The following is a 25,964-nucleotide window of genomic DNA, read 5'->3' as shown; positions in this document are numbered from 1 at the left end:
TGAATCCCCCCCACCCTAATTTGAGTAATTGTTGCATAATGGTGTGCCAGAAGTCGGGCAAATAAAGTACATAACATCCCTTCTGGATTTTTATTTAAAGTGAGAAGAATAATGTACGATTACTACTTAATGAATATGTTTGGCGGTATTAGTATTTCTATATAAGTAATAAACTAAATTGCTGCTGTTAAAATGGTAATTGGTATTGTATGAGTTTGTCTTTGGGAAACTAATCTGTCTGAAAGCCTTTTATGATCAGTAGAGGGGAAGTTGGCACTACAGGCAAGTTTTTAGGAACCCACACTGTAGCTTTATTTTTGCTCAAGATTAATATTTAGAAACTGCATCTCTTTACAGGTGCAGTACTTTAGAGTTGATTATATAATTACATTTCAGTACACAAAAGGCTTCTTGGCAGGGTACAGGCTTCTCATTAATGTGAATGAAACCGATAAATCATTGGATACAATGAAAATTAGCATACATAGAATTTTTCTTACAGATGTGGTTATTTTAACTTGACCTTTATTTGAAGGATCAATGCCTAATGGAATGCTTGAGGTAGATAATGATTATTGATTACTTGTTTGTATTAGAATAGCACCTAGAGAGCCCAATCAGGATCAGGACCTGATTGTGCTAGATGCTATATAAACACATATATTTTATGACTTAAAATACAAACACTCAGCTTCCAAGTTCTCTGCTGTAGTGCATGCAGTGTTTAGAAATGTATGATAAGGAAGATGTCTTTAACTGTAAAAATAGGTTCTTGTGAATTTTTTTTAACTTTGCTAATAATGACAAAACGAATACGTGAACTTTCCATGCCGGTATTAACAAAACTTATTTGTAAGTTATATTTGTTACCTTTTGAAAAGACCCACTTGTGTTTGGTTAACCTCTTATTATTATCTCCATATTTATTTTTTTCAAATCCCTAAAATGGTAACCATACATTATAAAATCGACTTGATCCTGATATAAGACTGTTATTTTTTCAGTTGAAAGGATTTCCCATAGTTTATTTCTCCATGACACCAATGTTGGGGGATCTGTCCTTTATTTACTGAAGTCACCATGGTATTATAGTGATATTAATAATAATATTTCAGTAAATTTGGTGCTGCCAATCCCACTTCCAGAGTGGGTCTGTAGAGTTTTCTTATATAGGTTGTGGGAACTTTTTGCCCCATACAAATGTAATAACATTCTTGCCTGAATTTCTTCTAGAGTTCTTTTTAGTATCCATATTATTACAGTCTGCAATAGAAAGTTAATTTTTGGCAACCATAAGCTAATTGATTGTTATGACTGCAATATGGCCTTGCCAAGGCGACTGTAGTTTCCAATCCAACAAATCAATTTTTAATTTTGAAATAATGGAAGGAAACTTAATTTCATATAGCTATTGGAGGTTATAAGAAATATTACTCCTATGAGGTTTTTTTGTTTAGACTGCACAAACTCAAATGTAACTTGCAGCTGTTTAATCATCGATTCCTCCAGCCCTATATTTAGTATTTCAGATGTAGAATAACTTATAACCTGATATCACCAAATTCATTAATTTCTTTTGGTATGTAAGTCATAGATTGTACTGGATCGGAAACCATTAGTATTGCAACATCAACATACAGTACAGTTTTATGTTCCATTTTATTAATTTTAACCCATTATGCTATTATTCTGATGTGTTTTTTTTTTTTTTTTTTTTTTTTGTGCCACAGGTTTAATAAAGAAGGCAGACATCTAGGGGGATAGAGGTCAACCTTGTCTGTTTCCTCTGAGTAGTTGAAATTTTTTGGTGTGTGGCCCCATTAACTTTTATCCTTTGTCTTATGTTATCCAAGTCTTCATATTGCCTCCCAATGCCATCTCCAATAGCAGTGTTTTTAGGAAAGGTCCTCTGCTTTTTCAAAGACCTTTTTGACATCTAAGATCTAAGTATTAGGTCTTTTTTATTCTCTGTTTTATGAATTACTCCTGTGAGCCATTGAATGCGATAACTAAGTTATCGATCACATATGAAAACTGTTTGATCAGTGTGTATAAACGGAAGGCGGACTATTGCTATTCTTCTGGCTAGAGTCTTTGAAAATATGTTTGTCTACTTTAAGAAGCAAGATTGGCTTGTAAGAGGCCAGTTTTTTAATGTTTTTATTTCTTTTTAAATATGAGAAGTAGAGGAATAGTAATATTTAAATTTAATTACAAAGCTCACTAAATGTGACTAGGGCAATCAGTATTTTGAAAAAGACAATGTACGTAACCAGCCTAACTAGCATTAAAGTTATTAGGAATCCCAGTGGTCAAGAGAGACACAATAGAAAGGTGCACAAGTAATTTTTTAGCAGAATAAAATGAATTTACAAATTAATTCCATTGAATACTTGACTTTATCCAAGTGCTGTGCACTTAAGAAACTTGTTGATAACGGTGGGTTCAATTTTATTGAGAAAACCTCAATTAAATAAATAACTCTGTTTACTACCAGTAGGTAAATCAACACAGTACACAGAGGGTTAAAATTTCACCTCATCTGGAGAACAGGCTTGCAGCCTACATTTGTACACTATTCCAAAATCATGAGCTAAATTTTGCCCAGATTTATATTTCACTTGCTTTAGAGCAGGTAGAATAGTTCACAGATTTCATTGTATTACCACAAACCTTTTGTCCCTTTTCTTATATAGTTTTCTACATATTTTAAAGAGCACACAGACATCTGTAGACTTCCTTGGACTGACCAATGCTCCTCAACCTTATTCAGGAGCTACCACCAATAGGGCTGAGAGGGGAAATGCGGTCCCATTCAATCTTTCCACATGATTGAGATTGTGAGAGCCAAATGGAGGCTTTCATGAGGTAGCCTTTCTGACTCCATAGATATTTCTGAGTCTTTCTGATCATCTCTCAGATGCTAACTATATTTGGTCACTTATCAGCATGGGTACAGGTTAAGTAATGACCTAGATCACAGAAAACTCACTTGCTAGCCACAAAATCACCAATATTAAGATTTATATTGCTTTGTTGGTTTAATGGGATTTTTTTTTTACTGTTCCAAAATAAAAATGAAATGCAATCTTTAAAAAAAACACCTGTCCAATAAACATTAATGCTCTGTAGAAGATTTGCCTATAGTATACACCCTTCGCTGTAGATTTTTGTGAGCTATTTTAACCCACAGAAAATTTGTAGAGTAAAAAACAGCCACAGTTCAGATCTTTTAGAGCTGTGGTTTTGAGCAGAACTCACATTGTAAATCTGCTAAAATAAATTTGGCAGAAGGAGGAAAACTATGAATTGTCTCCCTGACCACATGTCGTTTAGATGATTTTATGTATCGATGTACTTTTGTTTAGACTAACAAATTAAATAACCTGCCTGTTGGGGTCTTCAGGACACATTACTAAAGTTAATGGAATTTAGTACATTTGCTTTTTGCAGGTAACGTCTTTAATTCTAAATGTTTTTCAGTGGGGATTTATACAGGCCAGAAAAAATAATCAAAAGAACAAAAATGTAATCTTTTATTTTTATAAAATATTTATATTTTATATTACTTAATCTTTTATTCCTTTTTCTTATGTTCCCTCTAAATTCTGATGGTGGAAGAAGGATGCAGATGAATGTGAAAGAGTACAGTATGGTGCCACAGAAAATCCTTTTATTTACTTGACAGAAAAGAGAAAATGAAATCTCTTCTGCTTTTATAAAAGGTTAAAGAAAATGACAGTTGGAAAGAATTGTGTTGGTTTGTAAAATAGGGAAATGAACAGAGACCTATTTGAATGCTTTTGGAGATCATGATCTTAGTAAGAGTTCAGACACTAGTTGGACCAATTTTGTTTATAAATCCAAATTTTTGTTTAACCTTCAGCTAATTATTTGACATATCATCTACACTGTGAAGCTGTAGGAGAGGCTTTGTATTTAATACTGTAACGTGTTCCTGTAGGAGCCCAATCTTAATCCTGCCTCTAAACATCATGATGTTTCATGATAGGTAAGCTCTAGAGCCCAGGTAGAAATTCTCTACTAATTTTGAAATGAATTGGACAAGAGGTTCATGAATTATGACACCCTAAAAAAGTGTGTTTTCATCAGCATTCACAAAAATCTAACTTTGTTGCTACTTTGTAGCAGAAATCGGGGAAGAAAAAGAGGAAAGAAGTGGTGGTGGGAGGGTGAGGGAGAATCTAATTTACTGGATTCCCTATCTATTCAACAGGACCAACGCTGAGTTGAGTTAGTCAAATTTAAAAAAATGAATACAAATTGAATTAGTAATGTTCCAATGGCATGCTGACCGGTAGCTACGCTTAGCTTGCCTGGAACTCACCAGTGCAAGTCAGGGAGCAGCAGGAGTTAGCTGAGGGAGTTCTTCACTCCCCAGAAAAGCAGAATGGGGAGAATGCCCCTTTAGTAGCCTACCTGTGTGTCCCCTGCTTTCATTCAGTCAGTCCTCTCCCCTTGTGGACCTGCTGAGGTTTGTAGCTAGAAAGCCTTATCCTGCAGGCCTTTAGGAGATCTGTGAGGCATCTGAAGAGAGCTTGGGGATGGGGGAGGAGATTGAGGGAATTCCTCCTGTGAAATTTCTGAAGCCCGTGGAAAGCGAGAACCCTGAGTGAGCCTCCCACATTGGGCCCTCTACCTCACAAACCTAAGGCTCATTTGTTTTCCCTCCCCCGCCCATACATCATCACTGACCTCTCCTGATCTCTGACAAGACTTGTTAGAATCTGAAGACCCTAATTTGTGTTGTATTTTGACTCAGCAGGGTAGGGGCTAGGAGGACTGAGTCTTGCTGGTAGGTGGGTGGATTTCAGAAGCCTCCAAAATGCCATCTCAGGCCTGTTGCGAAGGTCTCTCAGCTTCCTCTACATTATAGACAAGGCTACTTCTGCCAGCGCTTCTGTTATTGTTGTCTAACCTTGCTCAGAGTGGGTCTGAGTGGTCTTGTGGTAAAAATGCTGGCAGCTTCTGACTGGATATGCGTACATGCCAAACACAAATAGAAAGGTGTGTGTGTGCATATAATATAATATAATATAATGAATATGCAGTGGGTATTATAATTAATCTTTAAAAAGGGAAATGGACTTACTGCTGGATTCCATAGGTCTGACTACTTCCATAGCATAACTGGGGTGGGGAGATGGGGGGAGAGGAGGGAGCGAGCAACATATTTTTTATATATATGTGTGTGTGCATATAATACACACATACATATATATATATTATATGCACACACACACACACACACACACACATATATATATATAATGTTGCTCCCTCCTCTTCCCACCCCCCCCCAGTTGTGCTATGGAAGTAGTCAGACCTATGGAACCTAGCAGTAAGTCCATTTCCCTTTTTAAAGATGAATATGCCGTGGGTAACTAGAGAACTTTGTAATAATGTGGGTTACATGTTACCCAGTTGGACTTGATTAGTAAAACTGAACCCCTGTTCATGAATTCAAATGTTTCAAGGATCACAGATGAGTAGGACCCTACCAAATTCACGGTCCATTCTGGTCAGTTTCATGGCCACAGGATTTTAGAAACTGTAAATTTCATTATTTCTGTTATTTAAATCTGAAATTTCATGGTGTTGTAGTTGTAGAGATCCTGACCCAAAGAGGAGTTGCGGAGGGTCACAAGGTTATTGTGGCAGGGGGCGCCGGGGGGGGGGGGGGGGGGGGGATTGTGGTACTGTTACCCTTACTTCTGCGCTGCTGCTGCTGGTGGCAGCACTGCCCTTAGAGCTGGGCAGCTGGCTAGCTTTGGCTGCTGGCCAGGAGCCCAGCTTTGAAGGCAGAGCTGCTGCCAGCAGCAGAGCAGAAGTAAGGATGGCATTGTATGATATTGCCACCCTTACTTCTGTATTGCTGCCTGCAGAGCTGGGCCCTCAATTAGCAGCTGCCATTTTCCGGCTGCCCAGCTCTGAAGGCAGCAGCACAGAAGTAAGGGTGGTATGATATGGTATTGCCACCCTTACCTCTGTGCTGCTGGCTGCGCGCTGCCTTCAGAGCTGGGCACTTGGCTAACAGCTGCCGCTCTCTGGCTGACCATCTATGAAGGCAACACAGAAGTAAGGGTGGCAATATCACGACCCCGCTGTAACTCCCTTTTGGGTCAGCACCTCCAATTTGAGAAACGCTGGTCTCCCCCATGAAATCCGTATAGTATAGGGTAAAAGCACACAAAAGACCAGATTTCATAGTCAGTGACACGTTTTTCGTGGCCGTGAATTTGATAGGGCCCTACAAATGTGTATATCAAATGTGACATATTTGTAACCTAAATATTGAGGCAACTATTTGTAGTTCTCCTGTGAAGAAGCCTGTGTAAAATAGTCCTCCAGGTTATCAAAGAAAAATACGTTTTAGTATTGTCTTCCTAGAGATTTGATACCATTTCGTTTAATCACTGATTTTTAGTAGAGAGAAATGGAAATCATTCCATGGTTGGCATGATATATGAACTTTAATAATTTACAAAGTATCCCAGTCTTCCCAATCAACTCTTCTCGACAGGTTTCTTTTTTGTTAAAATTACTCCATCTCTTAAATGTGCATTAGGGAAGTTCATGTTTTTAGTGCCCTTATGAAGCATCATGCTTTTTTCATTTTTCTGACAAAACTAGAAATTTAATATGCAGGCACATCTTTCCCCTTGTCTTTGGCTTGTGGTGGGTAGGATTATTTTTACTGTAGTTCACTATTTTTCTGTCTTAACCAGTGTAAAAATTGAAGTTGGTGCCCAAGTATACAAGTAACAATTCTCTTTGAATCAGAAATATGGTTTTTCCCTGGCTAATCAAATTACTAAAACAAATCATTTTGTTTTCCATATTTTGAAATGGCATGGCTATACTAGTTACAGACATCAGTGTTGCTGAACTGTTTAGATCTTAATCATGAATATTTTAGATGTATAATTTTCAAAGTTAAACTGTGCTTTAACCTTAAGGAAGGGATGGATTTGTTTATTGCAGTGGTTTCTGGCTGACTAAGGGCTTGTCTGGAAGGAGCTGGCAGAGTGCACTAAAGGGGTGTGATATGTAAAGCACTCTAATGTGTAGTGCTCTAACTGCCCTGCGGAAAACCTGCTGGTGCTCTCTAAACAGTATTTAGCTCATGTTAACGAAGTACACAAACTGGGTATCTTTTAGAGTGCAGCAACAGGGTCGTATCTAGGCTGGTAGAGTGCAGCTCGTTAGAGTGCTTTACAAATCACAACCCCTGGTACGCTTTGCAGTGCAGTGTAGACAAGACCTAAGAGATGCTACTGAGCCTTTAAATTAACTTTTATATTCTAAATATTTGGATGTGAAATAACATACTTGACTCTTTCAGATCTTTGATTAAGAAACTATATTAAACTGAGTGGTTACCGTCCATTTGCCTCCTGGTACCTTATAAACTACAAGCCTCTCATCTTCACTAGTAATTAGCAAGTAGGTTTATCAATTTGATAAATTTTCAATTTGATATCAGTGAAATTTGCAGTTACACCAGGTAGCTGTTTTTCAACCAGACCGAGATTTCCTGTAGCACACGAATGGAAAACCCTTTCCTGTAAAATAGCATCCTCTAGTCTCTTAATCCAAGATTTGGTAATCTGATTTCTCATCTTCATCTTTTTTTATATGCTATGATACTCTCTTTTGTTTAGAACTAACTGTGCAGATAATGCAATGGTGGTAACTTCTTGAAATGCAAGAAGCCGCTGGCTTTTACCGTGTTTTATACTGAAGGCTGGTCTTCACTACAGGGAGATTGACACTGCTGCAATCGATGCAGCAGGGATCAATTTAGGGGGTCTAGTGAAGACACACTAACTTGACGGCAGAGCGCTTTCCAGTACTCCAGCTCTCAAAGAAGAGTAAGGGAAGTCAACCGGAGAGTGCCTCCTGTCGACGCAGCACAGTGAAATCATCAGAGTAAGTAGACCTAAGTTACGTCGTTATTCACGTAGCTGGAGTAGCGTAACTTAGGTCAACTTACCCCCATAGTGAAGACAAGCCCTGAGATGATAATCAAGAAGACTTTGCAATAATATCCAGAGAGAGAGAGAGAGAGAGAGAGTGTGTGTGTGTAGTGGTGGAAGGAGGAAGTGTGTGAAGTCTGTGGTTGGCTTTACTAGTGTTAAGGAGATGTCTGCTGACTCTTGCTGACTTTTGAACAGAGACAATGATTGAGTGATGAAATGATCAAATTCTGTTTTTTTAAAAGTTAAATTCTAGGATTGTACCCTTCTTAAGTATTCTCCTTCATCCCAGCCCCAAACCGAGCATGTCATCTTTTAGGTTTTACAACTGTTTCCTCCTTCTCCCCCCTCCGCCCCCTTTCTCTGAGAACATTGGAGTGAAAATACATGTTAGTATGTAGTCATTGGTGATTCATATTTTGTTAGATTCCAAGGCCAGAGGGACTATTGTGATCAAGTGCAGTGGTTCTCAGTTTTTTTTCACGGACCACTTGAAAATTGCTGAGGCTCTCGGCGGACCACTTAATGATCTTTCCAATTGTTGTTGGTACTGTTAGCTAACTATTGTAAAGTGATTTGGATAAAAGCGCTATATAAAAAAAAAAACCTTAATAATAATAAACTTTTTTTGTTCTACAAATAAAAGCACACAACTCACATTTTAATATCAGTAGTCTTATCTTTCTAATGTGATGATGTACCCTCTCTCCCCTGCCGTGGCAGCCCCTGAGCTGGGGCTGGGAAGGAGGGCCATCTCTCCCCGACAGCCACAGCTCTGGAGCTGGGGAAAGTTGTCTTTTTATCTGGCGGCCACAGCCCTGCATGTCCCAGATTCCCCCTACCCCCTCTTCTCAGCCCACTGTCGGTCCGCCCCCACCAGCCCCCTATTCCACACAAGGCCACTACTTCATTTTACATGTGCGTCTTCTCCATGGTACAGGGTCCACCTCCGTGGGTCCACTAATTAGGTGTGTGGTCCTTCAGTCTCTTATAAGGCATATGTTCTAATCTCTTCATCATTCTCTTAGCTCTTTGAACCCTCTCCAATTTATCAATATCCTTCTTGATTTGTGGGCATCTGAACTGGACATAGTCTTTCAGCTGTGGTCTCACCAGTGCCAAATCCAGAGGTAAAATAACCTCACTCTTCCTACTTGAGAATCCCCTGTTTATGCATTCCAGGGTCACTTTAGCTCTTTTGGCCACGGCATCACTTTGGGAGCTCATGTTCAGCTGATTAACCAACACAGCCCCGCGTCCGCAGGTGCAGCCGATCGCGGCTCCCACTGGCCGTGGTTCATGGCTCCAGGCCAATGGGGGCTGCTGGAAGCTTACCCTGGCGAGCTGCCTGCCAAAGGTTGCCAATCCCTGATGTATATATTTCCACTTAGTTGTGTTAAAATGCATATTGTTTGCTTGTGCTCAGTTTACCAAATGATGTAGATCGCTCTGAATCAGTGACCTGTCCTTTTCATTAGTTACCAGTCCCTGAATTTTTGTCTCATTTGCAAATTTTGTCATTGATGTTTTTATGTTGTCTTCCAGATCATTGATAAATATGTAAAATAGCGTAAGGTCAAAAACCAAACCCTGTGGGACCCCACTGGAAATGCACCTATTCAGTAGTGATACCCCGTGTAGAAATATATTTTGAGACCTATCAGCATTATTACCTTTATCAACCAAACTTGTTGTCCAACTAGAAAATATCAAGTTAGTTTGACAAGATCTATTTTTCATAAACCCATGTTGATTTGTATTAATTACGTTACTCTCTTTTAATAATCAAGGCCCATATTAGCTCCTCCATATCTTGCTAGGGATTGCTGTCAGGGTAACAGGCCTATAATTACTCTGTCATCCCGTTTACCTTTTTTAAAAATTGGGGCATTAGCTTTCTTCCAATCTCCTGGATCTTACCAAGTGCCCCAAGACTTACTGAAAATCAGCATTAATGCTCCAATGAGCTACTCAACCAGCATTTTAAAAACTCTTGGATGCAAGTTATGAGAGTGTTGCATCACTTTCATTTTACTGCTGCTTAAAAAGTTTGTGCCGCACTATGCCACTTTGCTGGCAAGGAGAGGTAATCTGTTAATAGGGTCCTAAATAACAGGAAAGTGAAATACACAAGATACTGATCATTTTCAGTGTTGTTCAGAATTGTTGTACACACTGAAGGCAGCATGGTCTAGCGAATAGCACACTGATCTGGGACTTGGAACCCTAGGTTCTGTTCTTTTCTCTGCCACTCGCCTACTGGGTGATCTCTCTGTGACTCAGTTCTCCATCTGTAAAATGGGATTAATGATACTGAATTCCGTTGTAAAACACTTGAAGATCTAGTGTTTTAGAAGAAAAGCACTGAAAGCTAGGTATCGTTGTTTGTTAAACTTTTGGGCCTCAGTTATAAGAACCTTGTCAATTCACCCTTCTTGGATAAACTATGTGAAACAACAAACACCAATGTGATCTGAAGACAGACTCAAAAATGGTAAGGGGATGCGTGATGGGGAGATTATTTGGAAATCTCTTCCTTCATTCTAAAGCACAAGTTGGATTGGAATAGCTACTAACTGTAGCACCTTAGAGGCAGGGAGGAAAGGGTTGCATAGGTCTGTTTTCATAACAGCCAGTTTTTTTTTACTTTCCTGTACTGCTTCACCTAATAGCAATGAGCATGTGATGCAAGTCATGCCTTTGTATGTGAATGCAAGTGAGCTTGAGGGCAATGAAAACCTCCGTTTGTATTTGTATATGAAAAACTTGTTTGCCTGAATCATAGCAACTGCAATATCATGAGTACATGAGTCAACCCCTAAATGTGAGGGCCAGTTTGGGGGAGGGGAGGAATCATACATGCTTGATAGTGCAAATGTGTGATGTGATGTGATGGAAAAGACAGTTGTGAGGGTCAGAAGGAAGGCTGTTAGGCTTTTTGCTACAGTCCTGGCCCAGAACTTTCATGGGAGATCTGTCTTCCATTTTGGGCTCACCACTTGGTGTCTGGTTAATTTTTCAACCTTCTGATATTTTAGAGTGCTGCTCAACACAGATGCTTAGATCCATCCGTACTCCCTGCTGGAAGGTAATACCCTCTGATGCTGATGTTCGACATCTGTTTCCATTGTATTCTTGCCAGAGCTTGCTTTCATTTAGTAACATTGTGGTTAATGTATCTGCTGATTCTTTCATTTCAAACAACTGATTTATCTCCTGTCACATGGTTTCATTGCACAATCAGCATCTTGAGGGTGATTTTAGCTGTGAAGAGGTTCAGTATTGAGTTGCTTAAAGAGACAAGTTCTAGACAGAAGGATGTTTATAGAATATATGGCAGTCTCTGAAAGCACTGGTTTATAAGACGTTTAGAAATTCTTGGGGGTTCATATGATATCTGAATGTAAGATGCATATATATATAAATGGCCAAACAGAAACTTTCAGATATTTAAAGTTTTATGTAAATGTCCTATTAATATAAAATGACATCATTACAGGAAAAATAATTTAAAAATGAGGGAATTTCTAAATAAAGCTCCACAGACCATCTTTAACTGTGCCCCAGTGAATAGTTCTGATATAACAACTTTAAGGTTTTTTGTTGTGGTTGTTGACTATATGTATCAAGTAGAGTCTACACAATTATACATACGACTCCCTTCAGCAATTACACAGACAGTCTGTGGTGGTGGTATTAATTGTTGTTCATCGTTTGTTCTCTAGTAACACCTAGATGCTTTAAGTGGGCAGGGGCCCCATGGCACCAGGCACTGTAAAGACATATTGGGCTTGCCCACAATAGGATAATAAATGTATTTTTAAAATGTGTTCGCTAACATAGTTTAGCTAGTGTTTTGTGTCGTCCGGGTAAACTGTATTTTAGAAATGTTGGTGGAAGCTGGGGTTCATCTCTATCGTATCAGCTAACATATATTAAAATATTCCTTATCCTGTCTACAAAAGTGTTAAAACGTGTTAATTTAAATACAGCTGGTTGAAAATTCATTTTTTTAAATGAAAAAGGGGCCAAAGTTTGATGAAAACTTTTCCCATTTTTGATCAGCTGAAGTTAAATGGGGGGCCCCCGTGTTACCCAGAGTGTTTTAACTACATATATCTTTTACCTTAGTCTAGACAAACTTCTAGTGGATGTCAATCCCTGCCCCAAAGTTTTTTTTCAATTTAAAACCTCTCTGTCTTGAGTTTGTGGTGTGTTGAATTATCCAAGAGATTATTGTTTTAATCTCCCAAATCTCTGTACATATAACCATTCACATAATTGCTGCCTTGCGTGGATAAGCAGAAGTTATTGATTTCAGTTCATTTGAACTGTTATCACCTTGGATTGAAGTTTCAATAATTAATAACAATGTTCTCCTCCTATTTCCAGGTTCCTACTGATGGAAACACTGGTTTGTTGGCAGAGCCCCAAATTGCCATGTTTTGTGGCAAACTCAATATGCATATGAATGTTCAGAATGGAAAATGGGAATCTGACCCCTCAGGGACCAAGACCTGCATTGGAACAAAAGAAGGGATTCTGCAATATTGCCAAGAAGTAAGTTCCTAGTTTAACAGATAACTTAATGTTTTTTTTTCAGGCACGTAAATAGAACTTTTGCTTAAGAGTTGAATCCACTAGGCTCTTGCTCTTCTCCCTTCCATTGCCTTGCCCTTTCCTCCCTGTCAATCCTGCTCCAAGCAATGGCTGAAGAGGCTATTTGAGAGTAGTGTAAGTCAATCCTCCTGCTGGTGCTAATTGCATTCTCTGTACAATGAACTAATTGTTTGCAAAGCTCTTTGAAGATTAAAAATGCTGAAGAAGTGCTGTTTATTAATATTAATATCCGAGTTCTTGCTAGGCATGATTTGAGGGATTGAGTTGTGATAACCTTAATGTCATTGGAGCATACCACAAATATACATCAGCTCAACCCACAGCTATTGGTTTCTGTGGCACAATGAATGGTTTGAGGATTTTTTAGTAGTAAACTTGCGCTGCAAATGAGGTCACAACAAATGATTTGGTGTTGGAGAGCAGAAACTTATTGTCCACTCGCTCAAGTCTTGTGAACAGATTGTGTATCTAATTTTGTTTTGTCCCCATGCTGCGATAATATGATAACCTTGCACCAGTGTGTGACAAGTGGAAGAGAAAATGTGGCTTTCATGCCATGAAAGAAAAGAGCACAGATTGAGCTGCTGTTTTAATCCCTCTGCCTTCTCATCCAGACTTCCTGCCACTACCTTAAAAAAAAAACACAGAGCTGCTGTCTTATCCCTTAAATGTCACTCTAATTCTTTCAAAAAATCCCTCTCTAAAAAGCAAAATATTTCAGTATTTGAATTTTCTTCAGTACCCTGATCCATATCTACCTACCTGTCAGATGTCCTTTCTACTCCTTGCAGTGATTTTTTTTCTTGGCATGTATTTTTTTATTGTGGCTTTTGGGTCACATATATCATTCTGCAAGGTGTTGGATTTTGGATTTTTTTTCTTGCAAATGTAATGCCATGGCAACAACATTGATTTTTCGTTCCTAGTGCTCTCTTCAGTACCAAAATCAGTATTAAAATGATTCATGAAATTTGTTTAGACATTGTAACTATTTATCCTCTATCGAGGCATCACGAATGATTTGGCTTTGAAAAGCATGGGCTTCATACCTGTGTTTTTCAAAAGGCATCTTTTAGTCTTTTGTTGGCTTCCTTGGAACTTGTATATAACCAGTTTTTATATATAATGAAACTATGAAAAGAAATTAAAAAAAAAAAAAGGAAAAAAAGTCAGACAGTGGAACTACATCAGATATTGCCCATTGGGATAAAAGTCCGTGGAAGTATTAAGACTTAAAAAATAAATAAACAAACAAACAAAAAGCATTACTTTTTAAAAATCAGATAACAGAAGTAATACAATTAGGAAATTTCAAGGCATAAACCTGTAGTGGCCTGATGTTCTAGTTACGCATTCTAAAAGAGCTAATGAAAGGATTAAAAATGGAAAATGTAAGATAATAAGAATGAAAACAAACTGAATTTTGATGTCCAGTGTGGTAGAATATATCAAAGAGAATTTTTAATTAAAAACAACTAGAAGACAAAACTAAAGGGGAAAAAAATTCTCCAGAAATGCGTATTTCTCATGGAGAATCGAATTACACCAGACAGTAATGGATAACAAAATGTAGCCTTTGTGCTTAGTGTCTGGAGAAACAGGGGGCCAAGACAGTGGGAAAGCTATGCTGGATGTTTTAGAATCCTGTGCAAAGTCGCTGTGTGTATTTCTTGCTATACCTATCGCATGCCCCATAAGAGGTAAATTTAAATCCAGAGTGCTCTCATTGCTAGCCTTCTGGTCCCAGGGACTAGGTAATTGGACTGTAAGAACTCAGCTCTCAGGAGTAGTGGGGGTGATAGCTAGAAAATTTGCATCCTGAATGCGTGTGTGTGGAGACCCTATGCCTTAGTAGTGCCTGGACCCTGTTCAGACTCTGGAGGCTTAATTAAGTATTTGGATCCTCTCACAGCAGTCTGGGTGCAAGTAGCTAACTTTGAGTGGGAGGCCAACGTATACTTTACAATTTTTAGAGCTGGTCCAAATATTTAAAAAATATTTTTTATTGAAGTGTAGCTACTTTTTCTTGAAAAACTTGAAAAATGTAATGAAAAAATTGAAAAAAATCATGAAATTTATCAACTGTTCTCAGCATTTTTATTAAAAACATCGAGCAAATGATTATAATTGATTAAATGGAAACTAATGGTTTACTAGAAAACCAACTCAGTCTAGTGAAAAGAAATGGGAAGCTCAGATAAAAGAATTGATATAAATAGAGATCTGAAGAGAAGTGATAGTAAATATAGAAATGTAAGCTAGACTCACTGTTCAGCTCCTGACTAGAAGCCCTTATTTCCTGACACTCCAATGTTCTTTGTTTCCCTGAGGAGGTGACTTATAGGTGAGATTCTCTTTCTTTTGTCCCTTTTCCTTCTGCTGATTAAATAGCAAGGCACTACTGCAAATCAGACACAGGGGAATTGGGCACGCTTTCAGTTTTCCTGTTAACAGGGAAGCAATAAAGCATCAAGGCCGAGATGTGCTACATTTTACACGTGAACGGTGTGCCCACAAATAATATAATCTCCGTTCAGAGTCCTTTTGCCAATTGAAACCTTCTGCTTTCTTCTCTCTGTTGCCCATGCTGCTCTCCTACCTAATGAACTGATGCTACTTTTGGGGTGTGTCTTCCACCAATGTAGATGGAGACTAATTATTCTTTGTCAGTCAGACTGGTGGTAACCAGTCTTTGATATAACTGTTTGTGGTCAGTTCCGTCTTCTCTTGGCATACAGGCAGCTTCCATAGATGTTCTCCTGCCTCATTATGAGCAGCTGATCCTGGTACTTCTCTGCTGAAGCACCATCTTTCTTCCAGGTCTCAGCAGAGATTTGGAGTGACACAGTGCAGATGAGGGCAAAGGAAATTTCCTCATGGAAAAAGCTCTCCCTCAGGTGCTGCTCCCCTGAAATCTTCAACAGCAGGTCTGTTCTGCCCATCCTCCCTCTTCCTTTCTGCTCATGCTGTGATCTTGCTGTGGTAGATCTATGCCAGGCCCAGGCATGAATATGAGTGGCTAAAATCTAAATGAACACGCTCTACTAAAGTAGGTCACCAAAGGTTCAGTGGATACCCAACAAGGTGACTTATAAAGAGAACCCAGGTGTCAGGCAGGCATTTGCAAGATTATATGTTGGAAGTAGGCCTCCCACCTCTCCTTGTCTCCTCGTCTAGGAGTGGCAGCCTGGATCAAGGGGGCTTGTGTTGCCTTCCTGTTTTCCTCCATAAAGGAATCTTTGATTTGTCCTCCAAAATAATTTCTCAAAAACTCTCTCCCTCCTCAGCAGGTGGGCTTCCTGGACCCATCTTTCACTGCTCTTCTCTGACCCAGGAGCAGGAAAAATCTCACTTTCATTTTCCTCCTCCTAGACACGGAGTGCCCTGGAGAAGGCGAGCTAGTGGGTTGGTCCAGATGAGTCTGTCTTGGGGTCCCCTCTGCTACCTATTTTCTATTCTTTACAAAACTCGAGGAGGATCACCCCAGAACAATGTTACTTGTTCTCCCACATAACAAAATCTCTTTTCTCTCAGGTAGAACAGGAGTCTTCAGAGGATGAAATGGAGAGATCACTAGGTTCCTCATAGGCAAAATCAACTACACCTCTACCTCAATATAACACTGTCCTCGGGAGCCAAAAAATCTTACTGCATTATAGGTGAAACCGCGTTATATTGAACTTGCTTTGATCCACCAGAGTGCGCAGCCCAGCCCCCTCGGAGCACTGCTTTACCGCATTTTATCTGAATTTGTGTTATATTGGGTCGCGTTATATCGGGGTAGAGGTGTATCTGTTTATTGGGCAGGTGGTGTAAATAGGCTGTGCCTATCCTTTTTTTATACCCACCTTGCCCAAAAATCTTCAGACTCTGCAGCTGGACACCAGCATCCATAGTTTCTAGCTGTCAAATCCATAAATGGGCTGGGGGCTTCCCATTTTAAGCTCTCAGATCTCCCTCTGAAGACTGATCTGCTCCTTCACGACCACCTGGATGGGAAGGTGGAAGGTGCTTTTAATTGCTTATTTGAACTGCGGGACACTCAGCTTGCTACTTGAAGCCTTGCCTCCTACGCCTCTTAAGCAACCATCTAGCAGTTCACAGGATCCAAGAGGACAAAGCTGACTGTATCTTCGTACGAAGGAACCACTTGGAACGTCTCATGCCTGTCCGTGCAAGAAGGTGTGGGGGCAGGAGGCACCTTAAAATCCCCCCCCAAAGACTCAAGACTAGAGAGGACACTGGAGAAGGGAATTGCATTCAGGTGTTGTTTGTTTTCTCCATAGATTTGTGATTCTAGTGTTCTTTTTACGAGTAAAGTAAGGTGTGGTTGCTCACGTGTTTAAGAAATTTCTTTGTGAGCCTTGTGTTCTTTTCTTAAACAGAATCTCGAATGCCCATGAGAGTGGACCTCTAGAGTGGGCTTGCCTTAATTATGAGGGGGGCTGGAGAGGTCAGCACTGGTGTCAGGGATGAGGGCAGTAGGACTTGCAAGGTCCTACATCCCAAGGAAGGGGGCCAGATGGGGAATCTGAACCTGGAGCCTGCCTGAGAGGCCAGAACTAGAGACAGTATAGAGTGCTAGACACTGTGCAGAACCAGGTGGCTGGAGAGCATGTGGAATCGCAAGACTGGTAAGAGGAGACTCAGCGAGGGCTGTAACACATATGCCCTAAGTTTGAAAGGAGGGTGCACCAGGGCAGTAATGGCAGTTTAGGTTGACTTTGGCATCTAGACATAAAGGTGGCAGGTGGGAAGAGGGTGAGGGTTGCAGAGGCAGAAAGAGGGAGAAAAATAACAAGGAAGTGTACACCTCTTTCTAAATATGTTGGTTTTCTGTCTTATCTTTTTAGAGTGTGTGTTGGGTTTTTTTTATATTTGGGCAGCACTTAGCATGTTTAAGGTGCTACCGAACTGTAAGATTCCTATTTATGAGGAAATGGAAGATGCTTGGATGATAAGTAAAGTCAATTAAACTGTGTTAATTTTTCTATGCATTTTCAACACACACAGAACTAGAGTACATTGTGCAGGTTTGAGAGTGGAGAGAGATGTCATTCTCTTATCTCTTTTGGGGCAATGTAGCATAAGACACCACATTTCTTTGAGAGTTAGCAGATAAAGCTGGTTACTCTTCCCATATCAGTTATTTATTGCAAAGTTTTTAATTTTCTTGCATCTTGGTGGAATGAGACACATTTGCAGAAGTGTAAATAATCAGTTACATCTGTTATCACTAAACAATTTATCTACTACAAATAATTTCCTCACTGCCATATAACAGCACCCCTTATTGGGTATGGGCCTCATCTGCTGTTAATCTGCAAATCAGAGTGCTATAAGCAGTAGAACAGTACTGTATCAAAATGAATTCATGCAAGACGAATGGTAATACCTGTACAAGTGCCAGAATAGTTAATGTTGTGGACATAGAAACTGCCATATCAAATTGGGCTGTTAGTTCCTCTAGTCCTGTCTCTGACAGCATACAATACCAGTAGCTTCATAGGAATGGCCAAAAAAATCCTGCAGTAGGTAGTTATGGAATAACTTGTCTACGGGGAAAACTTCTTACTCCATTAATTAGAGTTTGGCTTGAAGTATGAAGAGACAGCTGCTCCTTCATTGTAGGGTCAACTTAATGTCCCCATGTACAGATGTTGAAGATGGCAGCTGCCAGAACCTCTGAACAGGCAGATTATTTTGTTGAAGAAGCTATGTTTTAGTACTAGTATTCAGAGTCAGTTGGCTGCAATCTTAAAAGTGTTTTAGGGCTTTGAGAATCCTGCAAAATTCTGCCTTTAGGAAAATATGTATAGATTCAAAAATGGGGAGTTAATTTTGAGTGGGTTCTGTTCCTATGGAAAAGGATTTACTAGAAAAAGGATTCAGGCAGAACATTCATTTTACTTTACTAACAATATTGAAAATAGCTTCTGTGTGCTGTATCTTATTTCCAGTAATTGCAGTGCATTATAAATGTAGCTCATAGGACTGAATTAATTTTGCTCTTGTACTGAACTTGTTGTTCATACTGTTGTAAAGATGACATGCAGGATGGTAATAGATAAATCCAGTTTTGTCTAGGACATGATTTCATTCAATTAGTTCACGTTAGAATGCTCATTTTCATATTAAATTGGATTTTTCTAACTAAATGTGCACTGAGTTGAGCAGAATGCAAAAGAATCTTTCTGAAAATTAAGCTTTTGAGAGCAAGCCAAGAATTTATAGTAAATTTCCTTTGGGTGGTCCAGTGGATGGAGCATAGAACTGGGAGTCAGGAGACCTGGGTTCTGCCCCTTAGTCTTCAAATACACCTGACCTGCTGTGTGATCTTCAGCTTGCCTCTTGGGACACATGAAGACCAACAGGTTCTATTAACTTTAATGGGAGATGGAGTGCCCAGCATGTCTTAAAGTCCCTTAATTAGTTAGTTTACTTCTCTGTAAAATGGTGAGATTTGCCTGCCCTTTTTAAACCACTGAGATCCATGAAGGCAGTATATAGATGTTGTCTATGCCTGCAGTAGTCCTCCTCAGAAAATCAATATTTACCAACTGTAACTGCACCCTGCAATATCTTAGCATTATTTTCTTATATATTTGGAGCAGGAAATAACTGCATCATCTTTGATGTCACTGGTATAGCTGTTGGTAAAATAATCGCCTTTGTAAATGGAGATGACGTGTTTTATATATTCAGTCCAACCTGCCTTCTTGGCATTTCTCATGAATCCTACGACTGTACTGTTTAGGTACCAAAACATAATTAAAATAACAAAATTTATTTTTTGAAAGGATTATATTCTCCACTTTTCTGTGTTTATAACATTCTTAAATGGTCTTAGATTTGTTTCTGGAGAAATAAGTGACATAAAACTTCAGGCCAGGTCCAGCACATCTCGAATTGAGCAATAGTTCTTGAAGAATGATGAGCCATTAACTGACAACAGTAGTCTTTACGCTAGTATACAGTACAATCACTCACACAGAAACATTGCTTCCATACTACCCTTTCCTTTGGTAAGGAACTAAAAGGACCATCAAACATACCTTTGCTTACCCTTCCCCTTGCTATCTACCTACCATAACAAGGTAATCCTGCTGTGCTCATCACTGTGGTAGCTAACACCTTCCAAAATTATATAAATGAATATTTGTGGTCTCTTCAGTGTCCTCTTTTACACTCCCTATCCAGGGACAGGTAGAAATTGTATTCAAAATAATAGCCATTCAGTTAAGAGTCGGACATTCTTTTTTTGCTAAGTATGAAACTGCACATTTAAAGGAGGCAAAACTGATACCTCAGATTTTTGCTGAGGAAAGCCATAATCAACTGGAAAGTTAAGAGTAAACCTCTCACCCCTAGATTTTTGGTAGTGCCAAACATCTATTTTAACAAATACCAATTTTAAAGACACATGGCATGTGAATTATTGCACAGGATATACACAGTGCTTTTAAGTTTTTGGAGTTTTGCATCTTAACAATCTCTTTGCATTTAAGGTTGATAATCATTCTGTATGTAACTTACAGTAGAAAAGAGTGCATCTTTTGTCCCCATATAGTCACTGGTTCACACAGGATGTTAATCAATCTGCTGCAGCTACTAGCAAGGGGACATAGACTATGTCTATACTACAAGTGCTACAGGTGCACAGCTGCAGTTGTAATGTGCACACTTGCTAAAGCAACAGAAGTTTTTCCTGTCACTAGTAAATCCATCCCCTCAAGAGGCAGTAGCTAGGTTGATGGAAGAATTCCATCTATACCAGAGTTTAGGTCACAGCTGTGAGCGATGTAGCTAGGTTGACCTTTTAGAGGTAGATCAGGCCTGAATGCTTTAGTTCAAGCAGTTGAAGCTTATTCTTTTAGTTTTGAAGGTCTTGGGTTCAAACTCTGAGCTGGTGATATATTTATCCTAAGGCAACGAAGAGACAATAACTTAGAAACCTTACTGCTTTAACAGTACTATTCTAAACTAAGGCACACTCTTCTAGCCAGAAGGAACCTCAACATGTTCATGTTTCAATGTGTGTAACCCATAATTTATATAATTTCCAAACAGCAATTGACATAGCTCAGAAAGTACATTAAAAAAAAACTTTGCTTTTTCAATAATAGCAGAACACTTTTGTGTTTGCTTTTCACATGCTCTCAATATCCCAACACTGTATTTCTCATTATAACTGTTTTGACAATTGATCTAAGGGGCATCATTTATGCAGGAGATGAGACTGGAAATGATCATTGCAGTCCCTTCTGGCCATAAAATCTCTGGTACACTTTCTGGAGGAATAGTCACCAGTGTTTATAGCCAATTAAACTGAATGTATGATTGTGTCCCCAGTGGAGTTGGTGGGGCTGGGAAATGACAGAACATACGAGCTGGGAGCAGTGAAGGTTCTGACTCTTTTGGGTAAGCCCAGCTGACAGGAAGAACTGAGCAGAAAGAAATAATGTAATACCTAGTGCTGTGTGCTAAGGAAAGTGGGATTGAAATGAACTCTGATACTCCATGAATACCACTATTTCAAAGTGAAAGGCCACTTTTATTGAAGTGTTATCGACTGCATTTTCTCCAGAGAGCTATTGTTACTGAAATAAACACAAATATGTTACCAAGGATAAAGTGTTGGATCGATCTTCTAAATTCATCTCCATTTGTCTCAGAAGCGGAGAGACATATAGTACCTGACTTAAAAACATAAGTGTTTGTTGGGTATATAGGGAGACTGAAACTTTCACTAATGCTCTGCTCACTGGGTGAAATAAAGGCATTGTGGAGGAATCAGACCTGTAATTTCTCTCCTGGAAATGTTAAAACTCAGCCATTTGAAATTCTTTCAGAGGCAGTCCTAGTGCATGAGAGGAACAAAGGACTAAAACATAAATATTTTTTTAAAGAAACAAAAGGTGTGCATTTGCACATCTTCTGGCAGTTCAATCAATGGGTTCTAGTTCTGGACAATTAGGAAACACAATATAGTATTGTAACAGGGCTGACCTAAGTGCTGCATGTAGTGGTTAGAGTCCTACAAAAAACTGTTCATCAGTATCTTCCTTTGATGTACAAGGCCTAACTATGTTTAGAGATATTGTTCCCTGTACATAGGGAAATGGGAATAAGTTATGGGACTCGTAACTTTAGGCTATGGGACCCCTCCACTCATATGCAGTTGGAACTCTGAAGACAGTTTAATATATTAGCTCCTCTTGAGGGGGGGAAAAAAAGGGAATTCTGAAAGCATGAGGTGCACTGAAAACTAGAAATTGGGATGCGGGATACAGATTAGATAGGCCAAGTCAATATAATGGTCTTGTTTGGGAACTTCAGTTCTGACAATGCTGTGCCTAGCTTATTTGAGTCCTGCAGGCTTCTTCTGCGAGTGGAGAGCGCACCCTGTTACTATGCCTAGGAAACAAATCTGGACTTCTCCCCACAGCGTCATCTTTCCTGAAACATTAGGGCCAGAAGAGACCAATTGGATCTTAACATGATCCCCTGCATTTTGCAAGATTATGCGTTGAGAATTTTACATCCTTATCCTTTCCTCTAGGCACTTTACTAATGACATTATTCCCATTAATACATTTTATTTAACCTATTCTTGAACATTTGTAGTGATTGTGCCTTGACCACCTCCTATTTTCTGTTTCCTCCTGAATATCCAGCCTAAACTTTTCTCTGCCTCAGACTATTTGATACTTTGTCCTAAATTCTTCTGGGACAATGAATAATTCCCCTCCATTTAGATCGCTACTTTGAAGCTATTTACAATGTGGATCATGTTCTCTCTCCCCTCCTCCCTGCCAATCATCTTTCTTAGTCTACATAAGTGCTATTCTCTCAAGTTATTCTCATCATATTTCTTATCTTACAACCCTTATACCACTTTTATTGCTTATTTTGATGGTTGGGTGGCATTATTACCTCTTCTGGTTTATATGGGATCTTACCAAATACATTAGTCATTGGACCAAATGGCTAGTGGGACTGAATGAATAACCAGTCACTCATTGAATAAAACAACCAAAGGATCAAAGGAATATTTATCATGCATTAACTGCCAATGAAGTATGGTTCTGTGTGTCTATGCCTCACTGTATGCCAGTTGAGGCTTGAGTGTTATTTTAAGATTTCTATTACTTTAACTCCACTTGCTAGTGACACATACCAAACTAAATGTCAGTTTTCCTCTTTGTATGATGGGAAAATGGCTGAGAATTCAGAGCACACAACTAGGAATCTGAAGGACCTGGGTTTCATTCCCATCACTGTGTGATCATGGACAATTTATTTAACCTCTCCATCTCAGTGTCCTGCTCTGTAAAAATTTGGGGGATGATTGCTAATCTCACAAGGGTGTTGTGAGCTTTTTTAATTTTAAAGTGCTTTGTGATCTATTTGATGAAAGACCACACCCTGATCCATCAAATAAAGGTCTAGTAAAACCATGCCTGTGAGAAGCATGTGGAAGTTGGAGACAATTTTTCCCTGTCTTCCTCTCCTCCATCCTGGAAAATGTACACCAACCCTGGCAAGTAGGGCCTGCAGTTAATACTGCAGACTATAGGGAGAAGTTATAGAGACAGTCAAGTGCTTCCCTTTCAAGCAGTTTTGGCTCTTAGGGAGAACGGGTTGTAGAGACATGCTGACTGCATTCTCTGAACTCTTGTGAACAGAACCAACTCAGCACCATGCTCTGCGGCCTTCAGGAAGCTGTGAAATTCCTTTGAGTTGCCTCTGTGATGCTTGTTCTCACTTTGTGGCAGAAATGGTATTTTTGCTGTGTTTTGGACACTCCACACAAGAGCACAGGTTGGAATATATTTGTATAATAAGATTCCAGGATTGTCACCTGTCTGAAGCCTGGGGTGTCTGTGGAGTCAGTGTGAAGTGATGGAAACAGCTGAAAGCAAGGCTGAGAGCTCTCTGTTCAGAATATCACCAGTTTCAGTCATCACTGAAATTCCCAATCTTTTATAGTCCATTTTTTAAATTCTCAGCCATTTGACTTTGAGTTACACCTGTGTGGTGTACAGATACAGTAAGGCATGTATCTGTTATGCCAAGAGTGCTTGACCATTCTGATATCAGAGGTGACTCAACCAATCATCACCCTTACTCTGCAACTAATTTGAATGCAACAGTTTCATTGGTTGTATGAGGGAGACTGCACAGACGGTGGATTCCTAGACCCAACTGCCACAGTTCTTCAAAGCCGCCCACACAACAACAAAGCACACTCAATAAACCCAAACACACATTACCCCTCACAATAACAAACCTCCCTCATTCACCACCCCCACACATCAACACAAGATCTTTCAGCACAACACATATATTCACCCACCCTCACTCAGACATGCTATAAAACCATAATGTTGAACAGCAAAGCTGTGGGTCATCACTAATAATAAATACATTGTAAATAATGTTCAAAATAACAGTCAGAAACGTGGATCTTTCTAGTCTCTGTCCTGTCTGGAATGGATCCTGATGCATTGTCACAATACCAGCAATCCTTTCATTATTCATTCTTTTTGGTTTTTCATATCCGGAACTACATACTGTATTTCTCTTCTTGATGTCTTTTTTTTCTTTCCTGGAGGATTTTACACTCCCAGCTTCTGCATCAAGATGACATGTAGATGGACTGTTAGCAACTATGCCTCCCACACATTAAAATTACAAGCAGAAGAGTTATATTAGGTTGAAAGAGGATATTGGTCACATTAGTGGCAGGTCAGGAAAAGAGCCATAAATTGTAGCACTGCCTCTGTTGCATCCCCACCTTTCTTTTTCAGGAGGGGAGAAGTTAATGTCCTTGCTACTCTACCCTTTCCCCAGCCTCTTAGCTCTTGTGAGGGAGTGTACATCTGTAATATGCTCGATGATGTGTACAGTCATACCTCCCTCTAGAGACTGGCATCAGCAAGGGTAAGATCACACATTTTACTGACAGCTTAGTTAAAGTGGAAGGGGGCAGGGGTTGTAGTTTTGCTGCTGAAGGTTCCAGATTCAGACCCCATTTGTGACCATGGGGCGGTGGGAGATGTGTGCACACAATTATATTAGATATATCTCCACTACTGTCTCAGCCCAGAGTATTTTTAAGTTGTCGTCCTCCCCCATAAATAGTTCTGTAGCTTGTCTGCTTTCCCAAGTTTACTTTTCCCAGTTGCAGAGTGAAATTCACACAATTCTTTTCAATTTCACTGCTGCCCACAGGGTTCTGAATAGCAGTAGCAGAGAAACTGATGAGAGTTTTGTTAATTTCCCTCTGGCACTGTTTAGGAAAGTGATTAGTAGCAGCCCCTGGAGTGATCTGGCTGTAGGATCGGACACAACTACATAGGTTCATGTTCAGAAGCCTCCCTTCACAACTCTAAGGGGGTTAGGCACACTTAGTTTGTATGTTTTTACATCTTAAATTCTGCAGAAATCCATGGATTAGTGGGGGGGGGGGGGGGCAGTAAGAGTGGAAGCGAGGCTCAAAAATTCTGCCCTTCAGTTGAGTATAATCAGGGTGACCAGACAGCAAATGTGAAAAATAGGGATGGGGGTGGGAGGTAATAGGAGCCTATATAAGACAAAGACGCAAAAATCGGGACTGTCCCTATAAAATCGGGACATCTGGTCATCCTAAATATAATCCCCCTCTTCTCCTCCCCTCCCCCCAGAGTAAGTGCCTGCTGCTGCCCTGGAGCTCTGTAGAGTTCTAGAGAACTGCTGGGAGTTAATTCATCCTCTTGCTGTGCTGCCAGATGTGCCCCCTATAAACCCCCAGCTTGTTGATCCTTGTAGCTCCCTGCTGCTTCTATACCCCCTCTGCAGGGAGAGGCTCTACCTTTTTCTCTGTCCCGGCAGGCCTCAGGGATGGGTAAAAAAACGGATGTGTGAGAGAGGCAGATATGCATCTTGAGAGGTTATGCCTCACAGGAGGTATTAGGAATGAAGAAGAAAATATTGGGGAGAGAGGCAAACTCTGTCAGATGTTCACTAAGCCCAGTACAAAATTACAGAGGGTGGGAGGGATCTAGATATAGTGCTAAGCATCCTTCCCCTTTCCACCCGGCTCCCAAGCTGTTAGGAAGATGGAGCGTGTTGGGTTTCTTACCAGAGCAGAGTCCCTGGCCCCTCTGGGATTGGGAGCGATAGGACTTCTGTTGGCCTGCTAGTCAGATGCCAAACTTTCTAACTAATAGAGTTGGGTAGATTTTCAAGCCATTCCATTGTGTACTGTTCCCACTTGATTTTATACCATCATTTTGTAATCTGTGCCGTGACATTTTCATCTTGTTGGCATTTATCCAATTTCTTAGGTAGCTCTATATT

At 39.8% G+C, this 25,964-nt stretch overlaps 1 protein-coding gene across 4 annotated transcripts in view; it reads left to right on the top strand.

Annotated features, from left to right (window-relative positions):
- The window catches only part of APP (amyloid beta precursor protein), a 316,779-nt gene that overhangs the window by 61,806 nt on the left and 229,009 nt on the right, over positions 1-25,964 (top strand). For all 4 annotated transcript variants that reach the window (XM_054047642.1, XM_054047629.1, XM_054047622.1 and 1 more), the window contains exon 2: positions 12,393-12,560. In XM_054047642.1, coding sequence (XP_053903617.1) covers positions 12,393-12,560 — 168 coding nt within the window. The remainder of the gene's footprint in view (positions 1-12,392; positions 12,561-25,964) is intronic.

Source organism: Malaclemys terrapin, chromosome 1, assembly GCF_027887155.1.
Source record: "Malaclemys terrapin pileata isolate rMalTer1 chromosome 1, rMalTer1.hap1, whole genome shotgun sequence".
NCBI classification, from domain to species: Eukaryota; Metazoa; Chordata; order Testudines; family Emydidae; genus Malaclemys; species Malaclemys terrapin.
This window is presented reverse-complemented; position numbering and strand designations above follow the sequence as displayed.